At 42.3% G+C, this 20,813-nt stretch overlaps 1 protein-coding gene across 1 annotated transcript in view; it reads left to right on the top strand.

Annotated features, from left to right (window-relative positions):
- Window positions 1–20,813, top strand: part of LOC138650900 (fibrillin-2-like) — a 263,684-nt gene that overhangs the window by 156,426 nt on the left and 86,445 nt on the right. Inside the window, exon 7 of the mRNA XM_069740769.1 lies at window positions 18,273–18,470. Coding sequence (XP_069596870.1) covers window positions 18,273–18,470 — 198 coding nt within the window. The remainder of the gene's footprint in view (window positions 1–18,272; window positions 18,471–20,813) is intronic.

The raw sequence follows: 20,813 nt of genomic DNA, 5'->3' as shown, positions 1-20,813 counted from the left end.
TGGTTACAAGCGAACGCATCGCTAGATCGGTGTCACACACACCGATCTAGCGATGACAGCGGGAGATCCAGCGACGAAAGAATGTTCCAAACGATCTGCTACGACGTACGATTCTCAGCAGGATCCCTGATCGCTGCTGCGTGTCAGACACAGCGATATCGCAACGATATCGCTGGAACGTCACGAATCGTACCGTCGTAGCGATCAAAATGGCACTGTGTGATGGTACCCTAAGATTGTTCTGTCTGATTTTGAAAAATTTTAAAGCACCACTCCGGTGGTGTTTTTTTTTTGTCACTATCGGAGTGGAATCACTAATGCAAGCTCCCTAACCCTGGTAGTACCAGCTACCATCTTCTGCTGTTTTTGGTACAGCTCCAGTCCGGTTCCGCCATCTTATTAGCGCAGCTTCTGACCAATCAGACACAAATTCTCAATGTAAGTCTAGGAGTGCCTTGTTCTGGCTTTCATAGACTTACATTTAGAAGTGACTTCTGGTCTGCTCGGAAAACACCGGAGCAATAACAAGCGGTAGTGAACAAAAGAAGATGGCAGTTAATAAGTATTTTACCGTGGGCAAGGAATATCCATTAGTGATATTCATAGGATCTAAGTCAACTATAACTAAAAGGGCAAGCAAAATTGTGCTTTGACTTTTGGCCCCTCAGAAGGCTGATAGAAAAGGTGTCCTACTCTTTGTTTATGTCATAATTTCTATAGTTTTTAGGTTCAAGGCCGACTTAAGTCCATCGAGTCAATCCTATAGCCTAACATGTTGATCCAGAGAAAGGGAAAACCATGATGGGGCAGACACTAATAAATTCCAATTAGGGAATAGTCGTACTGCCGTATAACTCGGACGAGGATCACAACGCAATGTATGGACTGGCTGGAGGCTCTCCCTTCCAGAGCATGACCGGATGTACTTCTATGTAACTTTCACACTCGGATTGGGAGAGCTGGTGGCCAGTCCAAGCATTGCATTGTAATCCTTGTCTGAGTTATACGGTAGTCTGACTATTCCCTTAGGGAAAAAATTCCTCCACATACAGCCTTTACCCTGGCTTAGTCCATAGAAAACAGTAGTCACTCTCACATATTTAGTTTTGGCAGCCTAATAAAAAAAATTAAATTGGCAGAATCAAATATATTTTTAGCTTCCTTTACCACTTCTCTTCAGAATGATTGCTAATACATTACATACAGTAACTGATAGGAATCTAAGTGCAGAATATGCAAAATTACTAATTTTATGACCGAACATTGTCCTTACCCAGTGTAGTCTGCGGTGCAATGGTTCAGTGGTGGAGATTATTGCTTTGCAGTGCTGCGCTCCAAGGTTCAAATCTCATTAAGGAGCTTGTATGTTCTCCCCATTCTTGTGTGGATTTCCTCCCACTCTCAAATTGTATGCTGAAAGTGAATTTAGATTAGGAACCCCAATGGGAACAGTGATAATGATGTCTGTAAAGCACTGTGGAATTAACGGTGCTGTGAAAATATAAACATCAGCTTCTATAAAATGTGAGGTGGGCCTCTCTAAAGGCCTACATACACGTGAAACTGAAAACCTCATGCTCAGTAATATAAATTTTTGCCTGGCGGCTTTAGATCAACGTATGATTTTTGGAGGTACGGTTCATGCTCTTTTTTTTTCTTTATGTACAAAGCATGTTCTTGTCTCTTTCTTGGACCAGCACTCCTCCCATTTGGCACAGGTGCTTTTAATTAGCAGGAGACTGCAAAGTAAGGGGTCTAGCCCATTTTGGCTCTCACTGAAGAGCTGGAGGAAGGTGAGTTTCAGTGCTCCTTTCATTTTGGTGTTGGTGCTGTGTGGCGGCCATTGTTGCCGTGGCTTTGTGCTGGTGGGGCGGCGCAGTCTGGAGTCATGGGGGCTCAGTCTTGCTGCATGGGTGATGTGGGGCAACAGGCCATCCGCCCTGCTGGTGGATTGCCGCTGTGGCGGTGGTTGGCGTTAGGGCGGTAGGACCCACTACGAGGTTTGCCTTGACATGGCAGTGGGCTTCATACAGTCTGATCTGAATGTTAAACTGAAAACCTCATGTTCAGTAATATAAATTTTTGCCTAGCGGCTTTAGATCAACGTATGATTTTTGGAGGTGCGGTTCATGCTCTCTTTTTTTTCTTTTTGTACACTACATACACATGAATTCATGCATGGGCATTGCTATCTTTGTTTTAGCAACATGGTTGACTCTTTTTGGAAATAAACTGGCTTTATTAAATGAAATAAAAATGGAGCAATATTTTTTACTCTGGCACGGACTCTGACCACTAATGAGACCCAGGCATCTCCATACTGTAGTTGGTGGGGCCTCAATAGAAAAAAAACCTGAAACCCTAGTCTGGATGGTAGTATTTTACTATGAACCATTCCTGAGGATAGATGTGGGAATATCGTAAGACAATAGATTCCATAACAGAATGTTTGCTATCAATCTTCTGGAGGTTCAAAAATGCACTTCTTCATGCATTCCTGATGATGTTTAAGTGCTACACTGCTTGAAGGATCCCAGATGTGCTAGTTTCTATGTATGCCATCGAAGCCTGGATACGGTCACAGACTTCTATACCATAGTTCCTCAATGGCATGAGCTCAGTGTTAGACACTGATTGAAGGGGGTAGGGAAAGTGAGGGAATCGCTGTGCTTCTACATCTGGGATATTTTACTACCCAATTAATATAGTCCTGGGAATTGCTACCATGGTGAACTGATAGCAGGAAAGCTCAACAACCCCCTCCCCTATAGTTTTCTCTAGGGCTTTTCCTGCTTAGACTAACTCTTTTCCGTGAAGTCCTAATAAGACAAGAGGAACTGCATTACTAGACATACAACAAATGCAATGTCTAACAGCCACTTAAAATTCCTTTCTCTTGATTAAGGAAAATAAAATATATATACGAGACATACCAGTTACGTGCATTTATATCTTTTCCTATTGATTAAATCACCATTGTTTTTGTTGGATAGAGTCCAGGAGCTTTAGAAAGTGTTAGTATTAAAGATGCAGTAACGATGCAGGAACATGGTATTAGATAGGAAAAAAAGGAATAAAGCAGTGCTCCAAATGACGTCTCTGACCAGTGCACTCAAATCCAAGATGCCTTGATCAAACTGCTTGTACTGTAATGAAGCCAAAACGTTGCATCGTAGTTCTGAGTGCACAGTTTGGAGACGTTAATTTTAGTGCTGCTTCATTCCTATTTTTCCTGATTTATGCATGGTGAACATGACTGTGGTCTACTGGGTTGCGTGCACCCAATGTTTGTGCTTACTTTTCTTTTTTTGTTATTACAGAGGATATATTTATTTATTTATTACTTATTTATTATTATAGCGCCATTTATTCCATGGCGCTTTACATGTGAGGAGGGGTATACATAGTAAAAACAAGTGCAATAATCTTGAACAATACAAGTCACAACTGGTACAGGAGGAGAGAGGACCCTGCCCGCGAGGACTCACAATCTACAAGGGATGGGTGAGAATACAGTAGGTGAGGATAGAGCTGGTCGTGCAGCGGTTTGGTCGTTCGGTGGTTACTGCAGGTTGTAGGCTTGTCGGAAGAGGTGGGTCTTCAGGTTCTTTTTGAAGGTTTCGATAGTAAGTGAGAGTCTGATATGCTGTGGTAGAGAGTTCCAGAGTAGGGGTGATGCGCGAGAGAAATCTTGTATGCGATTGTGGGAAGAGGAGATAAGAAGGGAGTAGAGAAGGAGATCTTGTGAGGATCGGAGGTTGCGTGCAGGAAAGTACCGGGAGATGAGGTCACAGATGTATGGAGAAAACAGGTTGTGGATGGCTTTGTATGTCATGGATAGGCTTTTTTACTTGAGTCTCTTGGTAATGGGGAGCCAGTGAAGGGATTGACCGAGGGGAGAGGCCGGGGAATAGTGGGGGGACAGGTGGACTAGTCTGGCAGCAGAGTTTAGAATAGATTGGAGGGGTGCGAGAGTGTTAGAGGGGAGGCTACAGAGCAGGAGGTTACAGTAATCGAGGCGGGAGATGATGAGGGCATAGACTAGGGTTCTTGCAGATTCTTGGTTTAGGAATGTATGGATCAGTGAAATATTTTTGAGCTGAAGGCGGCAGGAAGTGGAGAGGGCTTGAATATGCGTGCGGTTTGAAGAAGAGATTAGTGTCAAGGATTACCCCAAGACAGCGAGCTTGTGGGACTGGGGAGAGTGGGCAGCCGTTTACTGTAATGGATAGGTTCGTTGGGGGGGTCGCGTGAGATGGGGGAAAGACGATGAATTCTGTTTTGTCCATATTAAGTTTTAGAAATCTAGTGGAGAAGAAGGATGAAATAGCGGATAGACATTGAGGGATTCTGGTTAGTAGGATGGTGATATTTGGTCCAGAGGTGTAGATCTGTGTGTCGTCAGCATAGAGATGATACTGAAAACCGTGAGATTCTATGAGCTGTCCCAGGCCAAAAGTGTAAATGGAGAAGAGCAGGGGCCCTAGAACTGAACCTTACGGGACTCCAACAGATAGGGGGGAGGTGAGGAGGTAGTGTGTGAGTGGGAGACGATGAATGTTCGGTCAGTTAGGTATGACGAGATCCAGGATAGGGCCAAGTCTGTGATGCCAAGGGATGAGAGGGTCCGCAGCAACAGGGAATGGTCCACTGTGTTAAAGGCAGAGGACAGGTCCAGGAGGAGGAGGATAGAGTAGAGTCGCTTGCTTTTGGTGGTTAATAAGTCATTGGTGACCTTAGTTAATGCAGTTTCAGTGGAGTGGTGTGACCGTAAGCCTGATTGTAAGCGGTCGAAGAGAGAGCAGGAAGATAGATGAGAGGACAGTTCAAGATAGACGTGTTGTTCCAGTAGTTTTGAGGCATAGGGGAGAAGTGATATAGGGCGATAGCTCGATACAGAGGAAGGGTCAAGAGAGGGCTTTTTGGGGATAGGTGTGATTGAGGCATGTTTAAAGCTTGAGGGGAAAACACCAGTTGTTATTGATAGGTTGAAGAGATGGGTTAGAGTTGGGATGAAGACTGTGGTGAGGTTTGGGATGAAGTGGGAAGGGATAGGGTCAAGTGCACAGGTGGTGAGATGCGATCTTGAGAGTAGAGTGGAGAATGTTGGTTTTGGAGGTGGAGGGCTGGGTAGTTGGGAGGAAGGGCTCTGGGGGTTGTCGAATAAAACTGTGTCTGATGTTCTCAATCTTCTGCTTGAAAAATGAGGCAAAATCTTCAGCTGAGATGAATGGGGAGGGATGAGGTGCTGGGGACGGAGGAGAGACTTGAAGGTGTTGAATAACTGTTTAGGGTTGTGAGACAGGGAGGATATGAGAGATGAGAAGTAGGTTTGTTTTGTTGTGGCGAGTGTGGTCTTGAAAGTAGTGAGGGACTGTTTGAATGCGATGAAGTGCTCATTGGAGTGGGATCTTTTCCATCTCCGCTCAGCAGCCCTGGAAGGAAGCACCACTTTGTAAGAAAAAAATAATTTTTCCTTAAGGAGCTAACGTTATTTTTTATTTCAGATTAAAAGGGTTGTCCTAAATTAGTAAGTGTATCACCTATCTAGAGAGTAGATGAAAACTTGCTGATTATTAAGTCTGTCCACTGGAAACTCACCAATTCCAAGATTATAAGGCCCCTATAATAAGGCCCCTATATGCATTAGGGTAACATCAGCCGACAATACCAGGAAGAAAAGGATCATTTTGGATTTCTGCCATACGATTCTTTTGTTCTCCAGGAGAAAATCCATTTCCTGATTCATAGAGAACACAGGGATGCTTGACTGAGAGGAACATTCCTGTTTATGGGGAATTTGGGAGAGATAGCTATCAGCCAAACAATATGTCAAACGATTGTTTGGCCAACAGCTAACTATTGTGTATTGGGGGCTTAAAGGTACCTTCACACTGAGCGACTTTAGAACGATAACGATAGCGATCCGTGACGTTGCAGCGTCCTGGATAGCGATATCGTTGTGTTTGATGTCACCGCTGTGCTCTGCTTTACGGCCGGCCGGCGCTCACAGTCAGTGCGGGAAGCTGACTGCGAGGGACGCGACAGACACCGGAATGTAAGTATGTAGTGTTTGGTTTTTTTAGGTAACCAGGGTAAATATCGGGTTACTAAGCTCGGCCCTCAGCGTAAGGAAATACGGTCCGTATTTTACATGCGTAATACGCAGAAATGATTCCAAAATAGTGATCCGTATGTCATCCGTAGGCAGGGTGTGGCAGCGTATTTTGCGCATGTAAACCTCCGTATGTAATCCGTATGGCATCCGTACAGCGAGACTTTCATGCCGGCTTGCAAAACAGACATACAATGCATCCATGGGCTCAAATATTCATGAAAACATATATACAGTTAATATATATATATATATATATATATATATATATATATATATATATATATATATACAGTTAGGTCCATATATATTTGGACAGAGACAACATTTTTCTAATTTTGGTTATAGACATTACCACAATGAATTTTAAACAAAACAATTCAGATGCAGTTGAAGTTCAGACTTTCAGCTTTCATTTGAGTGTATCCACATTAAAATTGGATGAAGGGTTTAGGAGTTTCAGCTCCTTAACATGTGCCACCTTGTTTTTAAAGGGACCAAAAGTATTTGGACAAATTCAATAATTTTAAATAAAATGTTCATTTTTAGTACGTGGTTGAAAACCCTTTGTTGGCAATAACTACCAGAAGTCTTGAACTCATGGACATCACCAGACACTGTGTTTCCTCCTTTTTGATGCTCTGCCAGGCCTTCACTGCGGTGGTTTTCAGTTGCTGTTTGTTTGTGGGCCTTTCTGTCTGAAGTTTAGTCTTTAGCAAGTGAAATGCATGCTCAATCGGGTTGAGATCAGGTGACTGACTTGGCCATTCAAGAATATTCCACTTCTTTGCTTTAATAAACTCCTGAGTTGCTTTGGCTTTATGTTTTGGGTCATTGTCCATCTGTAGTATGAAACGACGACCAATCAGTGTGGCTGCATTTGGCTGGATCTGAGCATACAGTACGTCTCTGAATACCTCAGAATTCATTCGGGTGCTTCTGTCCTGTGTCACATCATCAATAAACATAAGTGACCCAGTGCCACTGGCAGCCATGCATGCCCAAGCCATCACACTGCCCCCGCCGTGTTTTACAGATGATGTGGTATGCTTTGGATCATGAGCTGTGCCATGCCTTCACCATACTTTTCTCTTCCCATCATTCTGGTAGAGGTTCATCTTGGTTTCATCTGTCCAAAGAATGTCCTTCCAGAACTGTGCTGGCTTTTTTAGATGTTTTTTTAGCAAAGTCCAGTCTAGTCTTTTTATTCTTGATGCTTATGAGTGGCTTGCACCGTGCAGTGAACCCTCTGTATTTACTTTCATGCAGTCTTCTCTATATGGTAGATCTGGATATTGATACACCTACCTCCTGGAGAGTGTTGTTCACTTGGTTTGCTGTTGTGAAGGGGTTTCTCTTTATCATGGAGATTATTCTGCCATCATCCACCACTGTTGTCTTCCGTGGGCGCCCAGGTCTTTTTGCATTGATGAGTTCACCAGTGCTTTCTTTCTTTCTCAAGATGTACCAAACTGTAGATTTTGCCACTCCTAATATTGTAGCAATTTCTCGGATGGTTTTTTTCTGTTTTCGCAGCTTAAGGATGGCTTGTTTCACCTGCATGGAGAGCTCCTTTGACCGCATGTTTACTTCACAGCAAAACCTTCCAAATGCAAGCACCACACCTCAAATCATCTCCAGGCCTTTTATCTGCTTAATTCAGAATGACATAACGAAGGGATCGCCCACACCTGTCCATGAAATAGCCTGGGAGTCAATTGTCCAATTACTTTCGGTCCCTTTACAAACAGGGTGGCACATGTTAAGGAGCTGAAACTCCTAAACCCGTCATCCAATTTCAATGTGAATACCCTCAAATGAAAGCTGAAAGTCTGAACTTCAACTGCATCTGAATTGTTTTGTTTAAAATTCAGTGTGGTAATGTCTATAACCAAAATTAGAAAAATGTTGTCTCTGTCCAAATATATATGGACCTAACTGTATATATACAGTGGGGCAAAAAAGTATTTAGTCAGTCAGCAATAGTGCAAGTTCCACCACTTAAAAAGATGAGAGGCGTCTGTAATTTACATCATAGGTAGACCTGAACTATGGGAGACAAACTGAGAAAAAAAAATCCAGAAAATCACATTGTCTGTTTTTTAACATTTTATTTGCATATTATGGTGGAAAATAAGTATTTGGTCAGAAACAAAATTTCATCTCAATACTTTGTAATATATCCTTTGTTGGCAATGACAGAGGTCAAACGTTTTCTGTAAGTCTTCACAAGGTTGACACACACTGTTGTTGGTATGTTGGCCCATTCCTCCATGCAGATCTCCTCTAGAGCAGTGATGTTTTTAGCTTTTCGCTTGGCAACACGGACTTTCAACTCCCTCCAAAGGTTTTCTATAGGGTTGAGATCTGGAGACTGGCTAGGCCACTCCAAGACCTTGAAATGCTTCTTACGAAGCCACTCCTTCGTTGCCCTGGCGGTGTGCTTTGGATCATTGTCATGTTGAAAGACCCAGCCACGTTTCATCTTCAATGCCCTTGCTGATGGAAGGAGGTTTGCACTCAAAATCTCACGATACATGGCCCCATTCATTCTTTCATGTACCCGGATCAGTCGTCCTGGCCCCTTTGCAGAGAAACAGCCCCAAAGCATGATGTTTCCACCACCATGCTTTACAGTAGGTATGGTGTTTGATGGATGCAACTCAGTATTCTTTTTCCTCCAAACACGACAAGTTGTGTTTCTACCAAACAGTTCCAGTTTGGTTTCATCAGACCATAGGACATTCTCCCAAAACTCCTCTGGATCATCCAAATGCTCTCTAGCAAACTTCAGACGGGCCCAGACATGTACTGGCTTAAGCAGTGGGACACGTCTAGCACTGCAGGATCTGAGTCCATGGTGGCGTAGTGTGTTACTTATGGTAGGCCTTGTTACATTGGTCCCAGCTCTCTGCAGTTCATTCACTAGGTCCCCCCGCGTGGTTCTGGGATTTTTGCTCACCGTTCTTGTGATAATTCTGACCCCACGGGGTGGGATTTTGCGTGGAGCCCCAGATCGAGGGAGATTATCAGTGGTCTTGTATGGCTTCCATTTTCTAATTATTGCTCCCACTGTTGATTTCTTCACTCCAAGCTGGTTGGCTATTGCAGATTCAGTCTTCCCAGCCTGGTGCAGGGCTACAATTTTGTTTCTGGTGTCCTTTGACAGCTCTTTGGTCTTCAACATAGTGGAGTTTGGAGTCAGACTGTTTGAGGGTGTGCACAGGTGTCTTTTTATACTGATAGCAAGTTTAAACAGGTGCCATTACTACAGGTAATGAGTGGAGGAAAGAGGAGACTCTGAAAGAAGAAGTTACAGGTCTGTGAGAGCCAGAAATCTTGATTGTTTGTTTCTGACCAAATACTTATTTTCCACCATAATATGCAAATAAATTGTTAAAAAAATAGACAATGTGATTTTCTGGATTTTTTTTTCTCAGTTTGTCTCCCATAGTTGAGGTCTACCTATGATGTAAATTACAGACGCCTCGCCTCTTTTTAAGTGGTGGAACTTGCACTATTGCTGACTGACTAAATACTTTTTTGCCCCACTGTATATATATATATATATATATAGGCTTGAAAAAGGCTCAAATGGAGCTGAAACGTCGCCCGTCTATGTGGGTTGATTAAACCTTCCACATTTTTTCACTTTAATAATGGAGTGCTGCCTCTTTTTTTGAATCTCTGTGAATCTGGTGCAATCGTTGGACTGGTTGCCTGAGGCCCTGCACCTGAAGATAAGTACAAGCGTTGTGCTGTTCCCTTTCTTCTATTATATATATATATATAAATATGTCAGTGAGACACATATATATATTTATATGTAATATAGCGCTAGACAGCTTAAAAGGCGGTAATTCAATTGCCGGCTTTTGCTATCTCCTTCTGAAATCCGACAGGATATGAGACATGGTTTACATACAGTAAACCATTTCATATCCCTTATTTGTTTACATATTCCTCATTAATAATGTTTCAAGTGTCTGTGTGCAAAATTTGGGGGCTCTAGCTCTTAAAATAAAGGGTTAAATCACAGAAAAAATTGGCGTGGGCTCCCGCGCAATTTTCTCCGCCAGAGTGGTAAAGCCAGTGACTGAGGGCAGATATTAATAGCTTAGAGAGGGACCATGGTTTTAGGACCGCCCTGGCTAAAACATCTGCCCCCAGCCACCCCAGAAAAGGCACATCTGGAAGATGCGCCTATTCTGGCACTTGGCCACTCTCTTCCCACTCCCCTGCAGCAGTGGGATATGGGGTAATAAAGGGTTAATGTCACCTTGCTATTGTAAGGTGACATTAAGCCAGGTTAATAATGGAGAGGCATCAATAAGACACCTATCCATTATTAATCCAATAGTAGTAAATGGTTAACCCCTTTACCCCCTTTAACGTGGTTTGCACGTTAATGACCGGGCCAATTTTTACAATTCTGACCACTGTCCCTGTGTGAGGTTATAACTCTGGAACGCTTCAACGGATCCCAGTGATTCTGACATTGTTTTCTCGTGACATATTGTACTTCATGACAATCGTAAAAATTCTTTGATAGTACCTGCGTTTATTTGTGAAAAAAACGGAAATTTGGCGAAAATTATGAAAATTTCGCAATTTTCCAACTTTGAATTTTTATGCAATTAAATCACAGAGATATGTCACACAAAATACTTAATAAGTAACATTTCCCACATGTCTGCTTTACATTTTTGTTAGGGAGTTATAAGGGTTAAAAGTTGACCAGCAATTTCTCATTTCTACAACACCATTTTTTTTTAGGGACCACATCTCTTTTGAAGTCATTTTGAGGGGTCTATATGATAGAAAATACCCAAGTGTGACACCATTCTAAAAACTACACCCCTCAAGGTGCTCAAAACCATATTCAAGAAGTTTATTAACCCTTCTGGTGCTTCACAGGAATTTTTTGAATGTTTAAATAAAAATGAACATTTAACTTTTTTTCACAAAAAATTTAATTCAGCTCCAATTTGTTTAATTTTACCAAGGGTAATAGGAGAAAATAGACCCCAAACATTGTTGTACAATTTGTCCTGAGCACGACAATACCCCACATGTGGGGGTAAACCACTGTTTGGGCGCATGGCAGAGCTCGGAAGCGAAGGAGCGCCATTTGACTTTTCAATGCAAAATTGACTGGAATTGAGATGGGACGCCATGTTTCGTTTGGAGAGCCCCTGATGTGCCTAAACATTGAAACCCCCCACAAGTGAAATCATTTTGGAAAGTAGACCCCTTAAGGAACTTATCTAGATGTGTGGTGAGCTCTTTGACCCACCAAGTGCTTTACAGAAGTTTATAATGTAGAACCGTAAAAATAAAAAATCATATTTTTTCACAAAAATTAACTTTCGGCCCTCAATTTTTTATTTTCCCAAGGGTAAGAAAAGAAATTGGACCCCAAAAGTTGTTGTACAATTTGTCCTGAGTACGCTGATACCCCATATGTGGGGGTAAACCACTGTTTGGGCGGATGGGAGAGCTCGGAAGGGAAGGAGCGCTGTTTGACTTTTCAATGCAAAATTGACAGGAATTGAGATGGGACGCCATGTTGCGTTTGGAGAGCCACTGATGTGCCTAAACATTGAAACCCCCCACAAGTGACACCATTTTGGAAAGTAGACCCCCTAAGGAACTTATCTAGAGGTGTGGTGAGCACTTTGACCCACCAAGTGCTTCACAGAAGTTTATAATGCAGAGCCGTAAAAATAAAACAAAACATTTTTCCCACAAAAATTATTTTTTTAGCCCCCAGTTTTGTATTTTCCCGAGGGTAACAGGAGAAAGTGGACCCCAAAATTTGTTGCCCAATTTGTCCTGAGTGCGATGATACACCATATGTGGGGGGAACCACTGTTTGGGCGCATGGGAGGGTTCGGAAGGGAAGGAGTGCCATTTGAATGCAGACTTAGATGGAATGGTCTGCAGGTGTCACATTGCATTTGCAGAGCCCCTAATGTACCTAAACAGTAGAAACCCCCCACAAGTGACACCATTTTGGAAAGTAGACCCCCTAAGGAACTTATCTACATGTGTGGTGAGCACTTTGACCCACCAAGGGCTTCACAGAAGTTTATAATGGAGAGCCGTAAAAATAAAACAAAAATTTTTTCCCACAAAAATTAATTTTAGCCCCCAGTTTTGTATTTTCCCGAGGGTAACAGGAGAAATTGGATGCCAAAATTTGTTGTCCAATTTGTTCTGAGTGCGCTGATACCCCATATGTGGGGGGGAACCACTGTTTGGGCGCATGGGAGGGCTCGGAAGGGAAGGAGCTCCATTTGGAATGCAGGCTTAGATGGAATGGTCTGCAGGTGTCACATTGCATTTGCAGAGCACCTAATGTACCGAAACAGTAGAAACCCCACACAAGTGACACCATTTTGGAAACTAGACCCCCTAAGGAACTCATCTAGATGTGTTGTGAGAGCTTTGAACCCCCAAGTGTTTCACTAAAGTTTGTAACGCAGAGCCGTGAAAATTGAAAAAAAAAATCTTTCCCCCAAAAATTATTTTTTAGCCCCCAGTTCTGTATTTTCCGAGGGTAAGAGGAGAAATTTGACCCCAAAAGTTGTTGTCCAATTTGTCCTGAGTACGCTGATACCCCATATGTTGGGGGAACCACCGTTTGGGCGCATGGGAGGGCTCGGAAGGGAAGGAGTGCCATTTGGAATGCAGACTTAGATGGAATGGTCTGCAGGCGTCATATTGCGTTTGCAGAACCCCTAATGTACCTAAACAGTAGAAATCCCCCACAAGTGACCCCATATTGGAAACTAGACCCCCATGGAACTTATCTAGATGTGTTGTGAGAACTTTGAACCCCCAAGTGTTTCACTACAGTTTATAACGCAGAGCCGTGAAAATAAAAAATCTGTTTTTTTCCCACAAAAATTATTTTTTAGCCCCCAGTTTTGTATTTTCCCAAGGGTAACAGGAGAAATTGGACCCCAAAAGTTGTCCAATTTGTCCTGAGTACGCTGATACCCCATATGTTGGGGTAAACCCCTGTTTGGGCACACGGGAGAGCTCGGAAGGGAAGAAGCACTGTTTTACTTTTTCAACGCAGAATTGGCTGGAAATGAGATCGGACGCCATGTCGCGTTTGGAGAGCCCCTGATGTGCCTAAACAGTGGAAACCCCCCAATTATAACTGAAACCCTAATCCAAACACACCCCTAACCCTAATCCCAACGGTAACCCTAACCACACCTCTAACCCTGACACACACCTAACCCTAATCCCAACCCTATTCCCAACTGTAAATGTAATCTAAACCCTAACCGTAACTTTAGCCCCAACCCTAACTGTAGCCTTAACCCTAGCCCCAACCCTAACTTTAGCCCCAACCCAAACTGTAGCCCTAACCCTAGCCCTAACCATAGCCCTAACCCTAACTTTAGCCCCAACCCTAACTGTAGCCTTAACCCTAGCCCTAACCATAGCCCTAACCCTAGCCCTAGCCCTAACCCTAGCCCTAACCCTAGCCCTAACCCTAGCCCTAACCCTAGCCCTAACCCTAGCCCTAACCCTAACCCTAACCCTAGCCCTAACCCTAGCCCTAGCCCAAACCCTAACCCTAGCCCTTGCCCTAACCCTAGCCCTAATGGAAAAATGGAAATAAATACATTTTTTTAATTTTTCCCTAACTAAGGGGGTGATGAAGGGGGGTTTGATTTACTTTTATAGCTGGTTTTTTAGCGGATTTTTATGATTGGCAGCCGTCACACACTGAAAGACGCTTTTTATTGCAAAAAATATTTTTTGCGTTACCACATTTTGAGAGCTATAATTTTTCCATATTTTGGTTCACAGAGTCATGTGAGGTCTTGTTTTTTGCGGGACGAGTTGACGTTTTTATTGGTAACATTTTCGGGCACGTTACATTTTTTGATCGCTTTTTATTCCAATTTTTGCGAGGCAGAATGACCAAAAACCAGTTATTCATGAACTTCTTTTGGGGGAGGCGTTTATACCGTTCCGCGTTTGGTAAAATTGATAAATCAGTTTTATTCTTCGGGTCAGTACGATTACAGCGACACCTCATTTATATCATTTTTTTATGTTTTGGCGCTTTTATACGATATTTTTGCATCGCTTTATTCTCAGGACTATAACTTTTTTTTTTTTGCTGATGATGCTGTATGGCGGCTCGTTTTTTGCGGGACAAGATGACGCTTTCAGCGGTATCATGGTTGTTTATATCTGTCTTTTTGATCGCGTGTTATTCCACTTTTTGTTCGGCGGTATGATAATAAAGCGTTGTTTTTTGCCTCGTTTTTTTTTTTTTTCTTACGGTGTTTACTGAAGGGGTTAACTAGTGGGCCAGTTTTATAGGTCGGGCCGTTACGGATGCGGCGATACTAAATATGTGTACTTTTATTGTTTTTTTATTTAGATAAAGAAATGTATTTAGGGGAATAATATATATATATTTTTTTCATTATTTAGGAATATTTTTTTTTATTTTTTTTTACACATTTTGAAATTTTTTTATTTACTTTTTTACATTGTCCCAGGGGGGGACATCACAGATCAGTGATCTGACAGTGTGCACAGCACTCTGTCAGATCACTGATCTAACATGCAGCGCTGCAGCCTTCACAGTGCCTGCTCTGAGCAGGCTCTGTGAAGCCACCTCCCTCCCTGCAGGACCCGGATCCGCGGCCATCTTGGATTCGGGGCTGGAGGAAGCAGGGAGGGAGGTGAGACCCTCGCAGCAACGCGATCACATCGCGTTGCTGCGGGGGGCTCAGGGAAGCCCGCAGGGAAGCTTCCCTATACCGCCGGCACATCGCGATCATCTTTGATCGTGGTGTGCCAGGGGTTAATATGCCGGGGGCGGTCCGTGACCGTTCCTGGCACATAGTGCCGGATGTCAGCTGCGATCGCGCTGGACGTACTATCCCGTCCATGGTCATGGGGGCCCACCCCACCTCGACGGGATAGTACGTCCCATGTCAGAAAGGGGTTAATAAAACACACACATTATGAAAAAAGTATTTTGTTGAAATAAAGACACAGGATGTTGTAATAGTTTATTATACTCTCAATCCAATTGAAGATCCTTGTCACCAAAAACAAAGTTAAAATAAAAAACCAACAATATCCCATACCTCTCCGATGCTCAGTCATGTCCCATGCTATAAATTCATCTGAAGGGGTTAAATAATTTTACAAGCAGGAGCCTGCTAATGCAGCCGCCCCTGCCTGTAAAAACTGGGGAATGAATGGGAAGAAGGGGAACGTAGCTACCTAGACTTGCGGTGCTGTGCCCCCTGTCTATTGCCCTGTCTGTCATGGAAATCCAAGTCGCTGATTGGTCGTGGCAAAACGCCCACGACCATTGCCACGACCAATCAGCGACAGGCGCAGTCCGGCGGCAACATGGCCGCTCCTTCCTCCCCGCAGTCAGTGCCCGCTCCGTACTCCCCTCCAGTCAGCCCTCACACAGGATTAATGCCAGCGTTACCGGAGCGCGGTGTAACACACTCCGGTTACGCAGCTATTAACCCTGTGTGACCAACTTTTTACTAGTTGGTCACACACATGCGTATGCAGCATCAATAGTAAAAGATCTATTGTTACAAATAATAATAATAATAATAAAAAAAACGTTATTCTCACCCTCCGACGTGTCGTCCTGTCCTCGGCAGTGCAAGCGGCAGGTTCCGGTGCTAAGGATGCTATGCGACAAGGACCTGCCATGACGTCACGGTCATGTGACCGTGACGTCATCACAGGTCCTGCGCTCATACCATGCACCTCCTGACGAAGCCTTAGTGGCGAAACGTGCGTCGAGGAGTCCACCAGCGTGACAGCAGGGGAGATATAACAGCTTTAGCTATGGCCACAGGTACTACATGAATATTTGTTGATGCTATGACCAGTTGTGATTTTTCTCACAAGTTGGTGACTGTAATAATAATAATAATAATAATAATCTTTATTTTTATATAGCGCTAACATATTCCGCAGCGCTTTACATTTTGCACACATCATCATCACTGTCCCCAATGGGGCTCACAATCTAAATTCCCTATCAGTATGTCTTTGGAATGTGGGAGGAAACCGGAGAGCCCGGAGGAAACCCACGCAAACACGCAAAAACTCTTTGCAGATGTTGTCCTTAGTGGGGCTTGAACCCAGGACTCCAGCGCTGCAAGGCTGTAGTGCTAACCACTGCGCCACCGTGCCGCCCGGTACGTACATAGGTATAGGCTCATACAAGCTCCACTATTTGTGCATTATGAAAGGGACTTATGCTATATTAATGATGTTACATTGGTAGAGTTTCTCCACTTGTGTAGATATAATTTGATATCCAGGGTCTCAGCAATCTATATACTTTACCATAGGTATATTTATGTTCCCTATTATTGAGGTCTTTTTATGTGTTCCATCTCTAGTACCATTGACTTAATGGCACCCCCAGCTAGTCCCACTATGGTGGATGTTGCTGTTTTGTCTTGGATTGCCCTCTTTGTACTTGCTCACAATATTTGACTTGTTCATGTGATTTTTATGCATTATTTTGATATATATAATAAAATTTACTATATTTCGTTATATATGTATAGACCATTATTTGGCCTCCTTTTTCAATCTATATAGTCCGGGATGCACTAAGCAACATTATTATGTTGTGGCAAATCTAGGACTGTGTGGTGATAGGTAAAACTTGCGCTCATACCAAACCTGGGACCGGAAGCTGCACCGCACACAGGCGAGAGGACTACAAGGGGCCCTTCAGAAGGTGAGTATGTTTATTTTTTATTTTTTAACCTATTTCATACGTGTCTGGGCAATATACTATGTGACTGGCCAATATACTACGTGTCTGTGCTGTATACTACGTGCCTCTGTACTGTATACTACGTGACTGGGCAACATACTATGTGACTGGGCAATATACTACGTGACTGGGCAATATACTATGTGACTGGGCAATATACTATGTGACTGGGCAATATACTACGTGACTGGGCAATATACTACATGGCTGGGCAATATACTACGTGGCTGGGCAATATACTACGTCACTGGGCAATATACTATGTAACTGGGCAATATACAACGTGACTGGGCAATATACTACGTAGCTGGGCAATATACTATGTGGCTGGGCAATATACTACGTCACTGGGCAATATACTACGTGGCTAGGCAATATACTACGTGACTGGGCAATATACTACAAGACTGGGCAATATACTTCGTCACTGGGCAATATACTACGTGGCTAGGCAATATACTACGTGGCTGGGCAATATACTACAAGACTGGGCAATATACTTCGTCACTGGGCAATATACTACGTGGCTGGGCAATATACTACGTGACTGGGCAATATACTACGTGGCTGGGCAATATACTACGTGGCCATGCATATTCTAAAATACCCAATGCATTAGAATCAGGCCACCATCTAGTATATATATATCCCTATACTATGTGTACACATTTATTCTATCTATTCTAATAAAACCTGTCAGTGTGATTTTACTGTACACCGCACTGAATTGCCGGCTTTTCTATAGAACACCGCTGCATATTTCTCGCAAGTCACACTGTTGGTCCGTGTGTAATCCGTATTTTTCTCACCCCCATTGACTTTCATTGGTGGATTTTTTGCGCAATACACTGACAAACGCAGCATGCTGCGATTGTCTATGGCCGTACAAGACCGTAAAATACGGATGCGTAAAATACGGCAGATAGGAGCTGGGCCATAGAGAATCATTGTACCGTGTGCAATGCGTATTTTCTGCGCCTCTCATACGTCCGTAAAACACGCTAGCTTGACCCCGGGCTTAAACTTCTATTCTGAATTTTGAGAGTGCTTTAGAACGAGCCATTTCTTTAAAAAATCTGTGTAGAAGCAGATTGTATGGCTAGGGGCTGGATTTTATTTATCTGCAGTAATGGGATGATTAAGATGTGTGTCCATACAGTGCATTTCCGTAAGTCATATGTTAAGTGACTTCCTAATAAGAAATAAAACTTAGCGCACTGTGTAAGTGGCCATGTTTCTGATCTTCAGTGCCAAAGTTTCACAAATGTAAACTTTTGAGTAAGACATGCCGCCATCAAATTGGTGTTGGACCATATATCAATGCTGTTTTCTTATTGTTTGCAGATTACCGAACTGGACCATGTTTTACACAAATCAGCAACCAAATGTGTCAAGGACAACTTAGTGGTATTGTGTGCACAAAGACATTGTGTTGCGCTACTATTGGCCGTGCCTGGGGTCACCCCTGTGAGATGTGTCCAGCTCAACCACATCCATGCCGTAGAGGATTTATTCCAAATATCCGAACTGGAGCCTGCCAAGGTAAAATGGGCTGAGTGTACGAGATTTCATTATGAATGCATACATTTATCTCCATATTGGAGCCCCTTTATATTGTACTTATTGCCCTAATTTTTGTATTCTTCTCTATAACATATAATTAGTATCAACATTACAAGGAAACATTTCATATATCATAAAACGTATCATCATTAAAATGTATCATTTCCAAATTTTACTGAAATAAGTGGGTGAACTGTCAAGGAAGATATCAAGATTGTCTTTCTGTCACTAAATCATGAACTGGAGTACACCACCTCTATAAATTACACCACTTTCTATCACCTGTGTATTTAATGTCCCCTCCTGATAAGTCCCATCCACTTTTAGTGGTTAAGTACTGAAGCTTGGGTAAAAACACAAAAAGTTGCTACATTTTTGTAGAGTATTTTGTAGGGTGTTTCTAAAGTACTTAGTGAATTCTCCCTAGTTCTTCCATGAAAAAGCTATGGAACCATAACATACTGCAACACAACAGTGTGAACAAAGCCCTATAACAAAATTTATAACTGACAAGGTGGACAAAACGAAACAAGTAACATATTCAATAGTGATGATACTTCCCCAAACAGACCACTAAATATCCTGATTTATTGAGATTTGAAACAAATCTATGTGAACCAACAAACTTAGTTAATTAGTAGTTAATTGTTCTACTAATCAAAGTAAATTGAGTGTTGCGTAATTCTCCTTCTGCCACCTACTGAGCGACAGGAACAGGTCAATAATCGCACGCTTGAAATAGATGACTGACTTTGTGACTGCACCTAAAGACATTGGTTTCACCAGTTAACACATAGACAACAGACCAACGATAGGTAGATATGTGGTTCATCAGCTAAGCTTCTTCATCACAGCAGATTCTGAGACTGAGAAGGGGGAAGGCTTAGTTCATGAGATGAGAAGTCAGCACCTTGTAAGCATGTTGGCGACATTTGGAAAACAACAAAATAATTAAGTCCCTCCCTGGATAACCCCTTCAATGTATTATCATGTACAAATTAGAGTTCTCTTTTGTTGTCTTTAAAGGAGGGGTTATTTTACGTGGATTTTGATCTGCTTCAAAATCTACATAAAAAACCTCCATCTTAACATATTTTGAAGATACTCATCCTCTTCCAGGATATACTGATGTATTAATGCTAGATACTGACTTATATAATAAAATGGAACAGTGCTTAATAGGCCAAAATATCAGAATATTAAGTTAAGAATAAGTGAATTCCTTATAACCCACTTGTGTCACATCTCACCTTGCAATGTTGTGTTCAGAACCTTGGAATGGGGTGGAAGTTGCTGCTGGCCACCCTTCTTCCAGAGCCGGTCTGGTCCCTAAAAAGGAAAGCAAGTTCAGAGGAAACAATGCAAATGTGGGGCAAGAAAAACGCCAATGATGATGGAAAGTTGGGTTCTAAAACTGATAGTTTTCTATTAAACAGATATACTGTCAACGCGTTTCAGGGTCACACCCGACCCCTACATCAGAACAAGTTGATTGGTGTGACTTCGAAACGCGTTGGATGTATTTCTGTTTAATAAAAAAAATATCAGTTTTGGGATCAAACTGACACATTATCACTGGAAGTAGAATGGTGTTTTTCACCCCACTTTTTTATTGTTTCATCTGAACTTACAGGTCAATGTATGAGGCTGTGAAATTCATTCAGTAACATAAGTACAGAATTTTACTGTAATGTCCATACATTTAAAAGTAAAAATAGGTAGCTGATATGTTAAAAAATGACTTTGCCTTTTGGTGTAGCAAAAATAGCTTATTATTCTTCTTTTCTTCTGTAAAAAAAAAATGCAAATAAAACTCAGTACTTGCTTTCCAATGAAGGGAAGGTGATGAAAATCACACCTGAACCTGGAATGTCAATGTCATTTCATTTGCACCTTTTAGACACACTTTATAGAGGAAAGGACATTTCTAGGCATGTTTTACCAATTATTTGAACATTCCATCACCAGAAAAGATACAGAAATAATGATTCTGGCTCCAGTATTCCCACATTTATATTAAAACTTTAAGCTACAGTGGGTGCGGAAAGTATTCAGACCCTTTCAAATTTTTCACTCTTTGTTTCATTGCAGCCATTTGGTAAATTAAAAAACAAACAAACATTTTTTCACATTAATGTACTCTCTGAACCCCATCTTGACTGAAAAAACCCCCCAGAAAATAACAGAAAAAAACTGAAATATCACATGGTCATAAGTATTCAGACCCTTTGCTCAGGCACTCATATTTAAGTCACATGCTTTCCATTTCCTTGTGATCCTCCTTGAGATGGTTCTACTCCTTTATTGGAGGCCAGCTGTGTT

Source organism: Ranitomeya imitator, chromosome 1 (assembly GCF_032444005.1).
Source record: "Ranitomeya imitator isolate aRanImi1 chromosome 1, aRanImi1.pri, whole genome shotgun sequence".
NCBI classification, from domain to species: Eukaryota; Metazoa; Chordata; class Amphibia; order Anura; family Dendrobatidae; genus Ranitomeya; species Ranitomeya imitator.
Note: the sequence above shows the minus strand (reverse complement) of the source record. Positions and strands in the feature narration are given on the sequence as shown.